Source organism: Equus quagga, chromosome 19 (genome assembly GCF_021613505.1).
Source record: "Equus quagga isolate Etosha38 chromosome 19, UCLA_HA_Equagga_1.0, whole genome shotgun sequence".
In the NCBI taxonomy this organism is placed as follows: Eukaryota; Metazoa; Chordata; class Mammalia; order Perissodactyla; family Equidae; genus Equus; species Equus quagga.
This window is the reverse complement of record NC_060285.1, coordinates 7,223,142-7,241,996: the sequence shown is the minus strand read 5'-3', so window position 1 is coordinate 7,241,996 and position 18,855 is coordinate 7,223,142. Positions and strand designations below refer to the sequence as shown.

The 18,855-nt window shown below is 58.7% G+C and overlaps 2 protein-coding genes across 2 annotated transcripts; one reads left to right on the top strand and one right to left on the bottom strand.

The window, feature by feature from the left end:
• The first annotated feature begins 222 nt into the window (after nucleotides 1-222).
• SERHL2 (serine hydrolase like 2) lies at nucleotides 223-11,447 on the top strand. The gene is made up of 11 exons (XM_046646695.1): nucleotides 223-424; nucleotides 534-647; nucleotides 1,041-1,082; nucleotides 1,523-1,542; nucleotides 2,045-2,119; nucleotides 3,592-3,701; nucleotides 4,329-4,408; nucleotides 7,589-7,623; nucleotides 8,515-8,597; nucleotides 10,120-10,213; nucleotides 11,150-11,447. The coding sequence occupies exons 1-11, from the start codon at nucleotides 223-225 to the stop codon at nucleotides 11,267-11,269; spliced, it is 975 nt and encodes a 324-aa protein (XP_046502651.1). The 3' UTR covers nucleotides 11,270-11,447.
• Nucleotides 11,448-11,591: 144 nt separating this feature from the next.
• RRP7A (ribosomal RNA processing 7 homolog A) lies at nucleotides 11,592-17,995 on the bottom strand. The gene is made up of 7 exons (XM_046646593.1): nucleotides 17,900-17,995; nucleotides 16,502-16,644; nucleotides 15,094-15,219; nucleotides 14,257-14,374; nucleotides 13,857-13,954; nucleotides 13,256-13,454; nucleotides 11,592-12,095 (listed from the first exon to the last, which is right to left on the bottom strand). Exons 1-7 carry the CDS (start codon nucleotides 17,970-17,972, stop codon nucleotides 12,010-12,012), a joined length of 843 nt encoding a protein of 280 aa, XP_046502549.1. The 5' UTR covers nucleotides 17,973-17,995; the 3' UTR covers nucleotides 11,592-12,009.
• Between the last annotated feature and the right edge of the window lie 860 nt (nucleotides 17,996-18,855).

The following is an 18,855-nucleotide window of genomic DNA, read 5'->3' as shown; positions in this document are numbered from 1 at the left end:
CAAGTCGCAGGGCCCAGGCCTAGCCAACCTCCCAGCCTATTCTGGAAAGTTCTGCTATGAAGCCCTCCCAAGGTTTTCCTCACCCAGATGACCCAGTTTATCTTTCCCTCCTCTGGGGATCCCCACACTCGTGTCTGGCTCTCTCCCCATAATGCCCTGGGGGCAGCATGGGAGTCTGAGCCCCCTGGGTAGCACTGGTGCCCTGGACCCATTGGGTCATAGATGAGGGGCTCAGGAAGTGCCAGCTTCCTGAGTGAGGGGGTGTCTCTGTCAGGTCTATTCTCAAAGCTGAAGCTGGACGTGCCCTGGGGCCACATCGCTGCCAAAGCCTGGGGCTCCCAGCAGGGCCCCCCAGTTCTCTGCCTACACGGCTGGCTGGACAATGCCAACTCCTTCGACCGGCTCATCCCTCTTCTCCCAAAAGGTGAGGCTGGGGCTAAAAGGAAGCCGAGGGGCCAGGTGGGAGCCCTGAGGAGGATGAGGCGGAGGGAAGGCTGATGTAGATGCCTTCTTCCCCTTTATCTCTGTCTCAGACTTCCATTACGTTGCTGTGGATTTCGGAGGGCATGGGCTCTCATCGCATTATGGCCCAGGTCTCCCGTATTACCAGCAAAACTTCGTGAGTGAGGTTCGAAGAGTCGCGGCAGGTGAGTAAGAGGCAGAGTGTGTGTGTGTGTGTGTGTGTTGGGGCCGGGGCGGGGAGGGGGGCGCCGCTGCCCTGGGACATCCCCTCTCATCGTTGGAGTGGGGTGTTAGCCAGGAAGCGGCACTGGCGTGGGAGTGCCCTGGGGTCTGGCCCCAGTTCTTCCAGGAGTGCATGGGTGACTTTGGGAAAGCTGAGGAGGGCTGCCAAGAAGAGCTTGCTTCCTTCTGTGGGTTCCACCCCTGCAGTGGAGCTGGGGCCCCTCTAAGCTGGTGTCCTGAGTGGGGCACCCCAGATGCTGGGGAGGCATTTCCCGAGCACAAGAACTGCAGGACGGGGCGTGGCAGGGGGGCAGGGGCGGGCTAGCCCATCCAGACCTGGCTGTGTGTGTTTTCAGCCTTGAAGTGGGATCAGTTTTCCCTCATGGGCCACAGTTTTGGTGAGTACATCTTGGCCAGGACTGAGAGTGCCCAGTGGTGGGGCTGCAAGGGAGGGATGCGAGGGAGGGAGCGGAGTTGCTACACAGGTACACGTCCCCTGTGCCTCTGGGAATTGCAAGGAAAGATGAGGTGTCTGTTAGACATTGGGCACTGGGCCCTTTGGCCTCAGGCAACTCCCTTGAGAGACACAGGGCCCCGCAGGTGGTGTGTCTCTCAATTTGATGAGGAAAATGTGGCCTTTGGAGTGGCCAGGTGTGATGAAGGGGCTATATGGCCCCAGGGAGGGAACCCCAAGTTTGACAGCACATACAGAGCTCCAGCCACTGGTAGGGGAGAGGAGCCAGCCCCCTATGTGAAGGTGGGCCAGCTCCTGGGAGGAGGGTGTGGTAGGATTTTGAGAGCCGGGAAATGTCAGCTGGCCTCCTCTTTTGTCCACCAGGTGGCCTTGTGGGCGGAATGGTGAGTAGATGGCTTTGCAGCGACCCCCTCTGGCCACCTTGGGCTCTCCTGCAGGTGGGATGGGAAGGGCAGGAGGAGGAAGGGGCAGTCAGCTGGGAAGAGAGGTGAATCTTGGCGTTCTGTCAGCCAGAGCCAGTTTGCTCTGTGGATGGCAGTAATAATCGTTACCGCGGGAATTGTGACTGCCAGGGAACAGTGGAGCTTCCTGCCTGATGGAGCTGCGTTTAGACGCTCCCCACCACCCCCCACACCGCCCCGTCACAGAGCACCCTGGAGTGCAGCCATCCCCGGGGTCTGGAGCTCGGTGCTGGGCGCAGACTGTGGGAGGAGGAAAGAGGAAGGTGATCCCAAGGGACAAGATTCTTGTTCTGGCCTCTTGGTCAGCACCCTTCCCCCAACCCGAGAGATGTTTCGGGAAGCACTAGTATCCCCAGGGCAAAGTTTGAGCCCCTTTCCCATCTTCCTCTCCTATTTATTCTTCTCTTTGTGTGTCGCATCATAGTTTTCCTGTGTCTTCCCCGAGATGGTGGATAAACTTATCTTGCTGGAGGCGACCCCATTTGCCGTGGACTCCAACGTAAGAACGGGGTCTTCCATGTACACTGTCACTGGGGGAGACCCAGGCCCAGCCATTGCCCTTGGCCCTGTCTCCTTTGGTGGGTACCAGGGAGGCGGGAGAAGGTGGCAGAGGGTAGACCAGGGGGAGTCACAGGGCCCCTCCCAGGGGATGGGTTATGCTGCTGGTACCCCAGGAGTGGGCAGAGAAAGGGTTGCAGGGGCTTTTGTTATCCTTGGAAACCCTCTGTGTGGCCTGGGATCTGCAGAATGCCAGGTTGATCACAAAGTGGCAGGGGGTGGGAGAGGGTAGGAGTAGTGGGTTGAGGAAGTTCTAGGGGCATACAGTTTGGCGAGCCCACCTGCACTTGTGCTCAGTCAAATGCCTTTGTGCTGTGCACGCACTGTACAACCGCACACTGCAGCCTGGAGTGTGGATGGCTAGGAGACGTGCTGACCCCTCTCACCTCAACCACCCATGACAACAGCCAGTGTTCTCCCTACATCTGAGCCCTGGCTCTGCCGTTTACCTGCTGTGTGACTCTGGGCAAGTCAGTTTGCCTCTCTGGGCCTCAGTTTCTTCACCTGTAAAATGAGCAGGTTGGAGAAGACGACCTTGGAGGTGCCCTGCCAGCTCTGACATTCTGTCATTCTATTCCCAAGGGCTCAGCCTTTCAGCTGTGACATAGCTCCTTCATCACTTTCCGTTTTCTCGTCCCTAAAATGACCACAAAGTCCACAAGGGCCAGAAGCATGGCTGTCTTTTCGCCAGCACACGCCCAGGCCCGGCCCGTAGTAAGTGCTCCACGAATGTTCGTTGCGTGAACGGAGCTTGCGGGTTGGCGAGAGGATGCAGCAGACTGCGGTGGCTGCCCTCTCGCTTCTTCATCTGTTTGCCCTTCTGACGGACGAACACAGTGCCCCCGGAGTCTTCCTCCTGGGGCAGCTGGGGAGTGTTTGGTCCTCCGTGTCCTGCCTTCTCAGGGGCCACGGATGGGACTGTCACTTCCGCCTGCTACTCCAGGCCATTCTGAGTGAGCTGGGCTGGCAATGGGTACTTGAGGGGGCACTGGAGGTCCCCGAGCTGCACCCCTCTGCCAGTCTCCCCTCCTCCCTTTGGGGTGATAGCGTTAGTTAACGCTGTCATGGTTGAACCCTGACCCTGGGTGGTTCATGACCTGTGGACCCTAATATGGCACCTTTGCAGACACTTGGCAGTTGACAGAGGTTTCCTTTCTCCTCCATCATCCTGTCTGATCCCTCCAGCTGTCCCTGGCCATGGGCAGGGCTGGGCCGGCGGTGACTGAGGCAGACGACTGGCTCCGACTCACAGGGCTAGCTAACCTGCAACCCTTCACTGGGCCAGAATGAATCACGGGCTAAGAGGGTGCAGAGGGTGCGAGGCTGAGGGCCTGCTGAGGGCGGGCTGGGGGCTGGGCCCCTTTGTCTGCAGCTGGGAGCCCTGCCCCCCCAGCAGAACCCACGAATCCTTAGGAAATGGAGAACTTACTGACCTACAAGCAGAGAGCCATCGAGCACACGCTGCTGGTGGAGGCCTCCAAGAAGCCCTCGAGTGTGGTCAGCTGGGAGGAGATGCTGTGGAGGTGGGTGCCTGCCGGGAGCCCGGGGGAACTGAGGGTCACCGAGGGAGGACATCGCTGGGGCCTCGAGGAAGCTTCTCTCTCCTACCCACAAATCCACGCCAAGCCTGTTTCTTGCCACGCTCACCCCGACAGCAGGCTTCCTGGCCCTCCTCCCATGGCCCTTCTGGGACTCGCCTGCCTTCCACTCTCTCCCTTCCATAGCCATGCCCTTCACTTAGGCGCCCCCTCTCCACATGCTCTCTGCCCCCAAATCCTCCCCACTCAAGTGCATGCACACACACTCATACACAAACGCACACACACACGTGCACAAATGCACACTCACGCGCACACATGCACACACGCATGCGTGCACTGTCTTTTTCCACACCGTTTCTTCCTTCTGTGGCTCCTTCTACCTGGCCCTCTCGCTGGTGCCTTGCTAACTTCCCCACTCCTCCTTTGGGGTTCAGCTGGCTGGCACTCACACACACACTCACACTCACACACACTCACGCCCCTGATGTGAACATCCCATTGACGGATGCTTGCATCCTTTGAGGAGTGGCCTCGCTCTCCTGCCCTCCTCTCCTTCCCGGCAGCAGTCCTCCCTGCCCCAGGCAATCGGCGTCCTTCTGTCTCTCCCAGGTTCCTGCAGAACAACAGTCATGTGAGTGAGGAGTCTGGGGAGCTCCTCCTGCAGAGGGGAACCACCCCCGTGGCTGGAGGTAAGAGACGCGGCATCTAACGCCGTGGCTTAACAACACGGTTATTGAGAAATGATAATGACATTGCTTCATCGCTGCTCGCTCTGGACCAGGCAAATCCTAAGAGCTCTGCGAACGGTATCTCCTTTAGTCCTCCTACTGCCCTCTACTCATGCCTTTAGAGCAGGAGAAACTGAGGCTCGGAGAGGCCAAGCGACTCGTGCTGGGTTCGATGGCGACCGCACATCCCAGAAGGCCACGTCCTGTGGGGAGCTTGGTCAGGGCTCTTGGGACTAAATGTTGGGGAATGTCCCAGCCGTGCTCTGCTGGTCCTGTGGGGTGCGTACCAGGTGCCAGGGAGAGGCATTATCGTCCTCAGGGCCAAGTGACTCTGAAGAGTCTTTAAACAGAGGAGTGCAGTGGGTGGTACCTCGGCTCCGGGGCAGCCTTGGGCCGGCAGTTGCTTCTCCTCATTTGTTCAGGAGACCTTTCCTGAAGGTCTGCTCTGTGCCAGCCCAAGCCAGGCTGTGGAGCTGCGGTGAGCAGCAGCAGACCCCGGCCCTCTCCTGGTGGCCCAAGTTCCAGACGCCGTTCACAAGTGCCCTCACTGGAAATGACTCCCTAGGAGCTGAGCAAGGAGGAGGCAGGGTGGGGAACGTCCATTCTAAGAGGAGAAACAAATGATAGACTAGTAGACAGACAAGCCAATAGTCGTTTCATTCCAAGTGTAGGAAAGGAGATGTACAGGGAGCCCTGGGAGAGAGCCGTGGGCGGGCCTGCTCTGGACGGGTCTGGGAAGCAGCTCCCAGGAGGAGCCTGGGAGACAGTGCAGGGCGGATGCAACCTGCGCTGCATTGCCTCTGCTGGCTCAGCCATCTTGGACAAGCTCCTCCCCTTTGGACCCTCTGGCTCTCTCAGGTGACAGTCTTGGGATTTTTGGCCTCATAGGCTTACAGCATCGAGCAAGGTAGTGAATGTGGCTTCAGTTTATGAAGCACCAATGAGGCAGAGGTCAAAAGCACCAGTGCCTGTGGGAGTTGGACAAGTCATGGAAGTAATGCAGCTGCTGGGAGTGAGTAATAGGGAGCAGTGGGGACGGTGGAACTGGAGCCAGCATGCCCAGCCAGGCAACCCAGGCGGTGGTTGTTGTGTGGAAACCCGAGTCTAGTATGGCCAGAATTTCCGGTTGCTTAAGAGAAGCCAGAGGTCTGCTGTGTTGTATTGATTTTCCAGAAATTAACAGCATACTCTGAGGTCAGACGGACTATACCTAGGAGCTGTTTTGGCCTCTTGCTGCCAGTTTGTGACCCTTTTTGGAGGATTGTCTTAGTTATCATCTCTGAACCTTTGTCTGCCCCCCCGCCCACCCTCCGCAAATCCATCATAGAGAGGTCGAGGGCAGAAGGCCATGAGGGCTGTGGGCCCAGGTTGCCCTCTCATGCCCCACACAGATAGCCGGGCCAGGGAGGCCCCAGGTGCAGAAGTGGGCTAATCCAGAATGAGACGTGCTCCTGGCAAGGCTGGGGAAGCCGATTAGGCCCGCCCGGGGTCACATGAAATGGGGAGCACAGACACTGAACCATTGTGCAGGGAAGTGGAGGGAGCAGGGAGAGGAGAGCAGGAAGGAGGTGCTGCAGGCGTGGGCAGGTGACTGGATCACTGTGTCAGGACTAGCCCCTCTGCAGCCATTGTGGCCCTTTGGGGCCTGGGGTTAACCTAAAAGAAGACACAGCAGGCTCCCGCACCCCACCAGGTGCCTCCGCGGTTGTGGGTGACATTGGGGAAATCGTGTTCCAGACTCCTCCCAAGTCCTTTCCCTCGGGCCCTGGAGCCCCTGACAGCCCCATTCCATCTTCAATGGTAGAGCGCGTGAGAAAGCACTGGGTATTCTGGGGAGAAATACATCAGGGGCTGGAGAGGCTCCTGGAGATGCTGTGATTTTAAAGATTTTATTTTTTCCTTTTTCTCCCCAAAGCTCCCCGGTACATAGTTGTATATTCTTTGTTGTGGGTCCTTTCTGGTTGTGGCACGTGGGACCTTGCCTCAGCGTGGTTTGATGAGCAGTGCCATGTCCGCACCCAGGATTCGAACCAACAAAACACTGGGCCGCCTGCAGCGGAGCGCGCGAACTTAACCACTCGGCAACAGGGTCAGCCCCGAGATGCTGTGATTTTAAATGGGAGGTTGCGGGGCCTGGCTGGGAAGGTGGATTTTGAGCAAAGACTCTAGGAAGGAGGGAGCAGGCTGACTTCTTAGGTGGCATATTTGTGGGATCTACCCATGTTGACGCTTCGGCTCCCTTCCACCAGGTCCCCATTGGAGAGGCTCCCAAACAACCACCCCCCAGCTCACTTGTCCGTCCCCTGCTGACATCAGGCTGCCTCCAGGGTCTGCGATCTGTACTCTCCCTGGCACCCCTGCAGCCATTTCTCAAGATCAGGGCCCAGGCATGGAACTGGTGGGTGTCCGTCCTTCCCAGGTGAGGCCGAGTTGTCCACCATTGGCATTGCGGCAGAGAACTGAGGCTCAGCCTGGAGCTGGGACCACCCGCTCTTCTCGACCCCTCCAGCCTTTCTTTGTCGCTCCATTTCTCTTCCACAAGTGACAACCCAGTTCTTAGCTACTGGGTGCTTCCTGGTGTTTAAAGATCCGAATGAGGGGCCAGCCCAGTGGCACAACGGTTAAGTGCACACGTTCCGCTTCGGCGGCCCGGAGTTCACCGGTGTGGATCCTGGGTGTGGACATGGCACCACTTGGCACACCATGCCGTGGTAGGCATCCCACATATAAAGTAGAGGAAGATGGGCACGGATGTTAGCTCAGGGCCAGTCTTCCTCAGCAAAAAGAGGAGGATTGGCAGCAGATGTTAGCTCAGGGCTAATCTTCCTAAAAAAAAAAAAAAGATCCGAATGTACGTTTTAAGGATCTCAGAGATGAGAACGACGGGTGCCAGGTAGCATAACTGTTCCCAGCATCATCCTTCTGCCCCGCCCGCAAGGGTGGCCAGGGAGGTCTGGCCAGGTGGCTGTGGGCAAGCTCCACTCCAGCTGAGCCCCAAGAGGATGTCGGGGGCGGTCCCCATCAGTCTAGGCTGATGCCATGAGCCCTGGCTGGAAGGGCCCAGGGTCCCCAGGGGAATGGAGTTGAGTCCCCTCACCTGATGGGTGGCACTGAAGCCAGCATCTTTGTGCTTCTCTCCAGGGCTGGTGCTGAACAGGGACCGCAGGATGTCCTGGGTGAGTGCTGCTGGGCTCCCGTCCCATCCTGGTCTGCCTGCCTGCCTCTTTCTTGTTCTTTTTTCATCACGGTAAGATAGACATAGCATAACATTTGTCATTTTTAAGCCATTTGTAAGTGTGCAGTTGAGTGACATTTAGTGCATCCGTGATGTGCAGCCCCCCAAATCTCTCATTATCGCCAGTAAACTCCATCCCGTTAGACACGAGCTCCCCATTCCTCCTCCCCCAGCCCCAGGTGACCGCCGTCTGTCTCCCTTCTGTGAATCTGACTCCCGGAGGGACCTCATGTAGGTGGAATCCTGTGACATGTGGCCTTTTGTGACTGGCTTATTTCACTTAGAGCCCAGATCCCTGGCTCACAGTAGACACCAAAGTTAACTCAAGATGGATCACAGGTCAGAAGAGGAAATGTAAAGCAGCAAGGATTCCAGAAGAAAACATAGGGAATAGCTTTAAGACCTTGAGGCAGACAAATATATTTTACATAGAACACCACACACACATCGCGAATCAATGGCAATATTGATAAAGAGGGCTTTCTTAAGAGAGGCCATACCTCAGACCTAAAGTCTAGGCCCAGAAGTAGCCCAGGTCACCTCTCTGCATTCAGTGGCATGGCCATACCTGGCTGTAAGGGAGTCTGGGGAATGCCATCTGGCTGGGCTGCCATGAGCCCAGGAAGATAGCGAACAGATTCAGGGGTAAAAGACCCAGGGCCCATGGGAGGTAATAAGCCCTTTGTTAAGGTGATGTGGTCGGGCACCGGGCTCAGTCCTGAGGTGATGGCCGACGCGGCCCCTCCCGGTACCCGCTGACCCCAAGAGAGGCAGGCTTCGCACCCACAGGAGTGCCTGGGGGTGAGAACTCACGATGGTTTTGTCTCTGCAGCCAGAGCACAGCTCGGATTACATCAGCAAGGAGCTGTTTGTGCACTCCATCAAGAAGCTGCGGGCCCGCGTCCTGCTCGTCAAGTGAGTCTGACCGAGCGCCAAGCCCAGGCCTGAGAGCCAGGAATCTCCAGGTCTCCCTGGCACGAGGTCCCCAGTTCTCCCGGTGTGAGACCACACTGCCATCTTTCCCGGGAAAGCCCCCGGTGACTGGTGTGTGGAAGGCAGGCAGAGCTTGGGCAGCAGTGGGTGGGGCAAGGACTACACTGCACCTTTCGACAGTGTCTGGGGGAAAGCCCAGGTAAGGCAGAGATGGGCAGACATTACCATCTGGCCCTTGCCCTACCCAGTCCCCCAGCCGCCCGGACGCCTCCCATCCCCAGGCCTACGCTGCTCCTCCAGCTGCCTTCCTCCCAGTCCCCACCCCCAGCACCCAGCCGCGAGCAATCCCATAGCCTCAGGCTCCCACAGCCAAACATCCTTTAGTGTGGTTCAGATGCCACTCCCCACTCCACTGCAGCCATCTTGGACTGAGGCAGGACTGTGACTTCCAGGGACACATCTGTGTCTCTGGTGCCGAGCACAGGGCTTTAGAAAGCATGGACTCAAGACAAACAAATCCAGACCACAGTGAGATCCACTGCACATCCGCTGGGACAGCTAGCCTCTACAAGTGAGGGAACAAGTGTTTGCGAGGATGTGGAGAAACCAGAACCCTCACACACTGCCGTGGGATTGCAAAATGCTACAGCCACTTTGGAAAACGGTCTGGCGGTTTCTCAAGCTAAGTCACCATATAACCCAGCAATTTAATTCCACTCCTAGGTATATATGCAACACAAAGGGTAACACACGTCTGCATAGAAGCTGGACACGATCATTCATGGCGGCATTATTCATGACAGCCCAAAGGTGGAGACAACCCAGGTGTCCCTCAACAGATATGCAAAATATGGTCTGTCCATACAATGGACTATTAGCCATAAGAAGTGATGGAGTGCTGACATGTGACAACGTGGATGAAGCCTGAGAACATTCTGCTCAGTGAAACCAGTCAGTCCCAAAAGTCCACGGATTCTAGGATTCCATCCCTGTGCAAGTCCAGATAGGGGCTCTATGGCCAGAAAGTTGCTCAGTGGTTGTGAGATGGGGAGTTGTGTGCACGTGTGTTGGTGAAAACTACACGCTCAGGATTTTTCCTTTGAGGTGATGAAAATGTTCTAAAATTGACTCTGGTGATGACACAACCCTGAATATCCTAAAAACCATAGAATCCTACACCTTCAATGGGTGAAATTATCTCAATAAAGCTATTTTAAAAGATAAAGAGAAAACATGGGCTCCAGAGCCCGTCCAGATCCTGGCTCTGCCATTCAGTGGCTGTGACTGCAGGCAGGCCCTATGACCCGAGCAGGGTGAGATACACCTGAGACACTGCGCTCGTGCCTGGCCTAGGGAGCCCTGAGTGCCAGCGGACACTGAAGGCCTCCACCTTGAATTAAACCTGGGCTCAGGGCTCAGCTGTGGGGAAATGGGAGGGGACCCAGGCTGGTGAGATGGCAGTGCATGGAGGCAGCCCCCAGTTGAACCCTGCCTTCTTTTCCAGAGCAAGCCATGGATATTACAACGTGAGAAGAGAGAATGCTGACAGGGAACACCTGCACTTCGTACTTGGCATGCTGAAATCTGTCCTAAAAGAGGTAGGTGTGCGGGGCTCAGGGGACAGGGGGCCAGGACAGGGCCGCAGGCCGCTCTGGGCTCCCTCTCACCCTCTCTTTTGCTTGGACTGGGACTCCTGGTCTGGCCTGGCCCCAGCTCTAACAGGTGACCAGGTGCTACCAGGCCTCACTCCCCAGAGGCCTGGGGTCACGTGTAGTCAGCAGAGAAACCGCACTCCTCATTGGCTGACTCTCGGGTTTACTGTCCTCACATATGCCCCGGGCCAAGCCCAACTTGGGGAGAGGTGGTCCCTTGCCTTTCTGGGGTCCCAAACGGGAACTGATGACCAGTCCCTTCCGTGGGTGCTGGCTGCAGCTAGGGGTAAGCCTCCACGGGGGAGGGCTGACACTTGTGCTGTGACTTTGGACCTTGCCAAGGTCCCTGGGAGCACCTGGCATCTTAACATCATCCGCCACTAACACCTGAGCCTGAGGCCTCGGCGGACAATACAGTGTCCCCTGGGAAGGAAAGTCCACACGTGGCTGGCTGGCCAACAGGCGGTGCCTTCTGGTCCTGCTGCTTTCTTCCAGGCAGGAGCAAGTAGGAAAGGCTGCTCCATCTTTTTTCAAGTTGGCCTTATACAATTATCAGAACCAGTGGCACCCCTGCCTACGGCCCCCTCCCCAGCCCAGCTCTACAACCTCTCAGCTCAGAACGGCTCAGAAGCCCAGGGTTGGGACCCTTCCTTCCCGATCAGGCCTTTCCCACTGGCTCAGAGCCAGGGCGACCTGCCCACAGGGGGCTGTGGAGGGACTGGGGCCCACGGAGCTGTGCATCAGTCACTGCCCCAAGGCTCACGGTTGGGAACACTTCTGAACCGGTGGGAGGCAGCAGGCTGTGGGAAAGCCCCACCAGAGGGGCCTGCAGAGCTACCTCCCCTGGGCCTCACACCACCACGCATGCCCTCCCTTCCCCAGCGGTTCCAGTTCGTGGAAGTCCCGGGCAACCACTACGTCCACATGAACCAACCCCAGCACGTGGCCGGTGTCATCAGCGCCTTCTTACAGAGCAAGGACAGGGTCCCAGACCAGCTGTAGCCCTGTGCCTAGGGTTACAGAGACCACCCACCCACTGCTCACCACCCTCCACTCAGACTTCCAGCTTCCAAGCCCCCCCAGCCAGGCCAGGTGTGGTGGGGCCAGGCCTCACTGGTCATGAAGACCAGCACGGGCTGGCAGAGTGGAGGGGTGGGGGCAAGATGTTGACTCTAACATTTGTGACTTCAAGGGGGAGACTATGCCTGGATTTGGGGGCTTGTCCGTTTTGGGGCTGATAATCTGCAGGAAGCTGGGAGCAGCTGGAGGAAGGAGGGGCCCGCAGCCCAGCAGCTTCTGTAGCTTTTCCCGCTGCCAGACAGGATGAAAGAGAAATTATTCCTGTATTATCACTGCTCTGGAGGCTGTTTCACTGCAGCGGGGGCTTCTCCGCCGAGGGGAAGGGGGGGAAAGAGCAGATGCTCAGCCCGGAGAGGTGAGTCCAGAGACAGGCTGAGAACAGACGAGGAGAGGGAAGGAGCCACTCCTGGGCCAGTGGCTTCCTGAAGGCCAAGTCCTCATGCTGGGCAGGCCCCCCCAGCACTGGGCCCCAGGACTGCTGAAGCACCAGAACGGAGGGCGACACAGTCCTTCACCCCACCTCGTGTGCCTCAGATCTTTGGGCGGCTTGACGCGGTGGCCCCTGGGCCTGGGCACAGCCTCTGAGACCAGCATTCCAGGCCCTCTCTGGCCATGCACCGCCGCCCGTTCACTACCCCCACGGGCCTGAGGGCCAGCACAGCTCAGTAGGGGCGGAATTTGCGCTGGGCCCGCATCAGTTCAATCCTCTGCTTGTCCTCCTCAAACTTCTTGCGCAGCTGTGCGAGATCTGGGGAACGAGGGAAAACAGGGCCGGGATCAGCAAGGAGCTGCGCCCCACCAACCAGACTAGAGAGCTCACCGGGCCCTCCCCTCAGCGCCCCCTACCAGCTGAGGGAGCTCAGCACTGCCGCCCTCCTCGCCTCTGCCTCGGAAAACGGTTTGGTGTGGCAGGGAAGTGGAGTGGACTGCAGGCCCGGTGAGAGGGCACGGGCTGCGTGGAGAAGACGGCAGGCCCAAGTTCTCAGATAGGAAACTCACCAGTAAAAAAGCACAGAGAAGGCCAACAGGGACCTGCTCCCTTACCTCCCCACCCCCACCCCAAAGGTGAGGGAGGCGGCGCGGGGGCTCCGGAGACGCCGGGCCACCTCTGCAGCCCTTCCCACGGCAGCAATCAGACAGGGGAGGCCGTCAGGAGGTAACAGGGCCCCACCCCAGGGGGCCGAGGACTCAGATGGAGGCTCTGGTCACCGAACAGCCAGGTCCAAGGGGTATGTGGGCTCTGGAGCCCAAGGGAGGGAAGGCTGAGGGATGCCTGCCGTCAGGTGAACGCGGAGGAGAGGACAGGAGCAGGAGCGAAGGTGCCGGAGGAAGGGGCAGTGAGGGAGGCGAGAGAGCTGTGCAACTAGGGGTGCTCAGGCCCATCCCTGCGCCAAGGCTGGGGCCAGGACCCTCTCTGGGCCCATGGGGAAACCATCCCGCACGTGAGGAGACAAGACGGCCAGGGCAGTAGGCTCAGCACCCTCACCGCCAACAGCAGGCCACGGGCGGTGGGGTGCTCCCCGCTGCGCACTCCACACACACTCACACCGTCTCTCTCACACATTCACACTCACACAGCCAGCAGCAGCCCGCTCTGCACCCACAGCGAGCACCTGAGATCCACCCTCTGCCAGGTGGCTCCTTGCTAGAAGCTGACAGGTTCAAGCACCAACTGCTCAGGGCTCCGGAGGCGGGTCCTACATCCCAGTGCCTCTGTAGCCTCTAAATGACCCAGGGGCCGCCACAGCTGCCGCTGGGGAGCCACAGGGGGACCACCACAGGGCTGTGGTCCAGGTCCCCAGGCCCAGGGCCTGCCCTCTAAGGCTCTGCGCTCTGGCCACAGGCCTCACCCGCGGCCCGGGTGCCAAGGGCTCTGGGGCCAGAGGAGGGGCCGGGGCGCTCTCTTACGCTCCATCTTGGTCTCGCGGTGCTGCCAGGCGTAGAAGTTGAGCAGCTCCTTGCGGGCGCGCTTCCGTCTCTCCCGCTCCAGCACCCGCAGGCTGGCTGCCTCCGTCCGGGGGAGCACAGGCCGCCGGCCGCGGCGGGTCACCTTGACCCAGCCCTCCTCATCAGGGACCCCTTCCTCCTCCTGGGCCTTAGCCTCCTCCTGCAAGGAACACAACCCTGTGATGGGCAGCTGCCTGGGACCCGCCCTGCAGCCTCAGGAGCCCATCGCCCACCCTCCCCTCCCCCACCCAGAATCACCATGGGCATGCACGGGCGCCTGCTGCTCCCTCTGCTGGGGAGCAGTGTTGGTGGCTGTGTGTCAGGGGAACATGCAGACGTGTCAATGCTGCCTCCTCCGCCACTCTCAGACCGTTCGTTCCCTACAGACCGTTTAGAGACTACACGTCCCCCAGTCAGGTGGCCCAGGACTCAGCAGGGAAAAAGGGGGCCTGGACTCCACATGGTTACTAGGACAGGCTGCCACCATCCCTCCCTCTCAGGAGCTGCACACCTTTCCTAAGGCTGCGCAGGTGATGCTCGGCTGCACCTGCGAAAGCCCTACCTCAGCCACCTTCTTGTCATAGGCCTCCATGAACGTGTCCACTTCCGCCCTCAGGGCCTCAGGGTCCAGCACGGAGTCCCTGTAGTCGCTGATCCACTCTGAGAGAGAAGGGAGGGAGGGAAATGGGGCTTCCGCACCCCAGCACCTGCCGGGCCAGTCCCGATCTTCTCACTCAGGCGGCAGGGCTGGAGGCCTTGGCCCAGGGTGCAGGAGGTGAGGAAGATTCTGCGGCAGCAAGCTGGGCCCTCACCTCTGCCCACCCTGAGTGCCAGGCTCGAGCCCCCAACACGCTGCTCTCGGTGAGCAGACACGGCTCGTGGCATTCGCGGACTGCCCCACAAAGCTTACCCACCAACCCAGGGCCCAGAAAGGGGGCACCGACGCCACCCGCAATACTGACTGTGAACACCGCTCTTCACAGGGTGACTCTCTGTCGAGACCAGCAGTGGGCCCTTCAAGGCCAAGGCAGCTGACACCCCCCCCGGCTTCTGGAACACCACATAGGCTACCTGGAAGCCCTGGGGGATGGAGAGATGACAGAGTGTCAGGAGCCTTCCTGTCCTCCCAGCTGCCCGACGCCTGCCACAGGGCTCCCACTGCCCTCGGCCGCACATGTCCCTGAACCAGGGCAGGTGTGGCGGGCTGCTCCTAAACTGTGAAGATGACCAGGAGAGCGTCCACAGTCTGGGGTGGGACGGCTGCGCCCCTAGTTCTCCAGCTTCTGCTGGAAGTGACCCATGCCTGTCTCTTCCCCAGGGAGAGGGGCGACACCAGGCCTGTCTCCAGTTATGGGACGGACTCAGTGGAAAGCGTGCTCCCTCTGGGCCAGGAATGGACAGACACTGGGCGCACACTAGTTCACACTCCCCTATGCCAGGAGGTGTGAGCTCACGGGCCACAGGGAAACAAGACCCCGGCCACTGAGCCTGAGGAAGAATCGACTTTGGCAGGAGAAGCAGGCGGGAGCGCAGGGCGCCTGCAGAGATGGTCTCTGAGCTTTCACCCAGGACAGCGGGAAGAGCCAGACAGGGAGCTAAAGAATGTGGCAAAGCCGGGGAAAGGAGTGGAGACTGTTGACCTGACAGCCCTCCCAGACCCCCACAGTGAGGACTGGCCTAGGACCCCGGGGAGTGCTGAGAAAGTCCCACTGCCACCCGCTGCCGCCCCATTCCCCCTCACACCCTGGCCCTCACCCCCCAAGCCCCATTCCCGCAGACCCGCGTGCTCGGAGGCTTACCGGAACGGGCTTGGGCTGAAAAAACTTGGACTGGGGCTCCTTTGGGCTCTCAGCGAGGTCTGGCTTCTCCTGTAACTCCACAGAACGGACAGGGCCACAGGGGGACAGGAGGCGGGACAGGCACTCCTGCCACGGCCCAGGAAGCACTGCATGAGCCTGAGTGTCCCTCCACCCCGGCGGCACTGCCAGGGGACCTGAAGGACTCAGAGCCCATCCTGCCCAACCTGGGGCCCCGCAGGGAGGGCCTGGGAGCCACGTCCTCCGCAACACGGAGGTCACCTTTCCTGCCCTCCCGCGGCCCGAAACAACGATCTTGTGAATCTTCATGATAGAAACTGTGGGTAAAAAGCCACCCCTCCACTAGCCGGGGTCTCGGGAGGGAGGGAACGGCCTGCAAGGTGGGACTCAGGGATAAGCTGTTTGGCTTTAGGACAGGGCCCGCTGGAAGCACGCGCCCAGGACGTGCTCGGTGTTCCTGAGAGGATCTGCCCGCTTTGAAGGGCCATCTTGCTGAAGGATCAGCCTTTCCCTAGCAATCCCTCTGGGGGGACGATCCCTACCCCAGGACTGGGTTCTCAACTTTTGTTTACTTTTTAATTATTACAAGAATAAGTGGGGACATTTTTGGTGTTATTCTGAGTATTCTGATTTTATGAGACAATCAACTAAGTTTTACTGCCTGAATCAGCCATTGAAGAACAGAGTTCAATCTTGCCTGTGGGACTCAGGGTGGTGGCTGTCCCTGGTGGTGGGGGGGGCATGGGGCATTTCTGGGGTGCCGGCGACGCTGCTTCTCCACGTGGGTGCTGCCTACACAGAGCCGTGCGGTTAGCGACCTGCAGCGAGCTGGCACCTCGGCCGGCCCCTCTGTGCCCGCTGCTCCTCAGTGAAGCTGAACAGTGACACCCTGTCCTCTTACTGCTTCTAACTGAGAGAAACCTTCAGAAATGAACATTTCTTTTTTTGATAAAAAATTCATCAAAGACTCAGAAATTCCCTTAGTTTCTCTTCTGGAAATTAACATAATACTAGTTTTTGTGAAAAAAAAATTAACAGACATGTTGGGATAATAGATTTGGAGGTAATTTCTTTCTTATACTTTTGCTACTTTTCACTATGGACATGTATCAATGTCCATAGTAAAACGAGGGAGAACCACCCTGTAATTCAAAACAATGCTGGGTGATACATAAAAAGCTCTGGGCTCCTCAGGAGTCTATTTTTTAAAACGCATCTTTAAAAACAGATTTCCTGTCAGAAGAGAGACAAGAAGCCCTCGAGACACCCTCCCTCCAGGCTTTTGCGCACAGTTTCCAACGCCCCCCAGGGCCCGGTGGGGCCAGTGGGAGCTCAGCTCTGCCTGGAGGCCCTGCCTGAGCCCACGGTCTCCTCCCACACACCCGCTTACCTCTGTGCAGTATGGGGGCACATTGAGGACAAAAAGGGTCCGCTTCTGAGGCCAGGAGGACTTGGTGCCTTCTCGAACTCTGTGCTCTCTCACATAGAGATAATGAGACGCCTGCTGCTTTCCGGAGAACTTGACTGGAATGGCTGGAAGGGAAACGGGCGGAGAGGGATGGCAGGAAAGTCAGGCTCGGCTGTCCCTTTGTAGTCCCGTGTATCTGTCCATCCATCAGCATCCTTCCCTGAGCCCCTCCCGTAGGAGAGGCCTGTGCAGGATGATGTGCAGGCTGAGAGGGAAGGAACACATCATCTGCCCGGGAGGGGCTCCCAAGCTGTGGGGCAGAGTGAGCACATCGAGCAATTATTGCAAGTGGGAAGCGAAGTGAGAGGGAAGTTCACACTCTGGGCTCTCGGGGAAAACACCAAACTCCTCACCGCGTCTAAGTCTCTGTGTGACTGTTTGGATGGTCGCTGGCATTCCCATCAGCGTTAACCCTCAGAAAGCTCGGGGATGCCTCCTGTTTTCCTCACCACCTTCTTCTGAGCACAGTGAGGACACAGTTGCCATCCCGCCCTCAGGAAGCTCAGTGGTGGGAGACACTGAACAGCTAAGCATGTGGCCAGATTCCATCAAATATGAAGGAAACACACAGGGTGAAGTAGTGCGGGGAGACGGGGGGCCGAGCCTTTAGGCGGGCATCGGGGCGACCTCTTTGAGAAAGTAACTTTAAAGCTCAGACCTGAGTGAGGGCAGCGGTGCAACGGCGAGGGCAAAGCTGCTTGTGGAACTCTGAGGAAGAGGGCCCAGCAAGCGCCAAATTCAGGAAGGTGTAAAGAGCCCGCTGCTCAGAGGAACAGGACACGGAACCCTCGGTGAGCACCAGCCCGAACACGTGCGGCCACGCGGGTCAAGGGTAAGAAGTTTGGGTTTTGTTTTAGGTGCGAACTTTGGCCACTGAAGAGAGTTCAGTAGGTTTGGGGGTATAGGTATAGGGCCTATGAGGCAAGATCGGACTTAAATCTGACTTTAGAAAGAAGATTCTGGCACCTGGGGCAGGAGGAGAAGCGGCAGAACCTATGAGGAGGCCACTAAGAGGCCCGGCGCGGCGCGGGCTGAGGGGCCGACCTGGGAACAGCAAGGGCGGACGAGAAGCGGACGGGCTCCCCTGGGGGAGGGGGCAGACAGCCCCGGTTCGCCTCGCGAGACAGTGTGGACAGCGGGGGGTCACCCCAGGGAAGCGTGGCCCCCAATGGGCTCGGCTAGGGAGAGGGTGGCCAGAGGGGAGCAGGGCGCCGCCGGGCCTCGAGGACCCGCCGGGCCCACGCCCAACCGCGCGGCCGCTGCTGGGGCCCCTGGCCGCCGCCCCCGAGTCGCCCCGGCCCCCAGGGCCCGCAGCCCCACCTGAGTAGCCCGGCGGGCTCGGGATCCCCTCGTCCGAGCCCCGCGCCGAACGCCGCCCCCTGCGCGCCACCATCTTGCCGACCGGAAGCCGCGGGGGCCGCTGGGAGCGCGCGCGTTTCCATGACGACGACGTCGCGTGGGCCCCGCCCTGCCGGTTCCCAGCCCGCCTTGCCGGCCCCGTCACCCCGGGGCTCAACCTTCATCCGCTCGGGATGAAGTCCGCGCACCAGTGTGGGAGTAAAGGTCGGCGTGGACGGGGCGGTTCACGGGAGCGCCCTCAACTCTCCGTTCGTGCGTTCCTTCATCCGTTCAGCCATCCATTCCACAAAGAGCCCTGAACGCTCTGGCCTAAACGCTAGAAAGAGAGGTGAAATAAAATCCAGCCTTCCTTGAGTTTCTATTTTAATGAGGGAAAGAAACACACACAAAACGAAGCACAATGGAAAGCATATGTATCAGTGCCAAATCCTGCAGAGAAAACTGAAGGAGGACGAGGCGTGTGTTGAGGGGAGGAGTTGCAATTTTAAATAAGGTGAAGGCCTCGTTGGAGTGACATTTGAACAAATACTTGAAGGAGGTTCAGGTGGCTGAGAGAAGAGCATCTTGGGCAGAGGGAACAGCAAGAGCAAAGGCCCTGAGGCTGGAGCCTACCTGGTGTGGTAGAGAAACAGCAAGGAGACCGTGTGGCTGGAGCACAGTGAGCAGAGGGAGAATCAGTGACGGGGAGGAGGCTTGGCCCATCCTATGGGACCCGGTAGACCCCCCAGAAGTCCTTTCTTGCCCTGAGTGTGAGGGGCCACTGTGGGATTTTGAGCAGAGAGGAGTGCCGTGTGAACAGTATCACTCTGGCTGCTGTCCTGCAATTAGACGGTGGGAGGACAAGGGCAGTGGCGGGATCATTTAGGACAGCATTGCAATAATCCTGAGAGAAGAGGAGGGCTTGGTCCCCAGGGAAG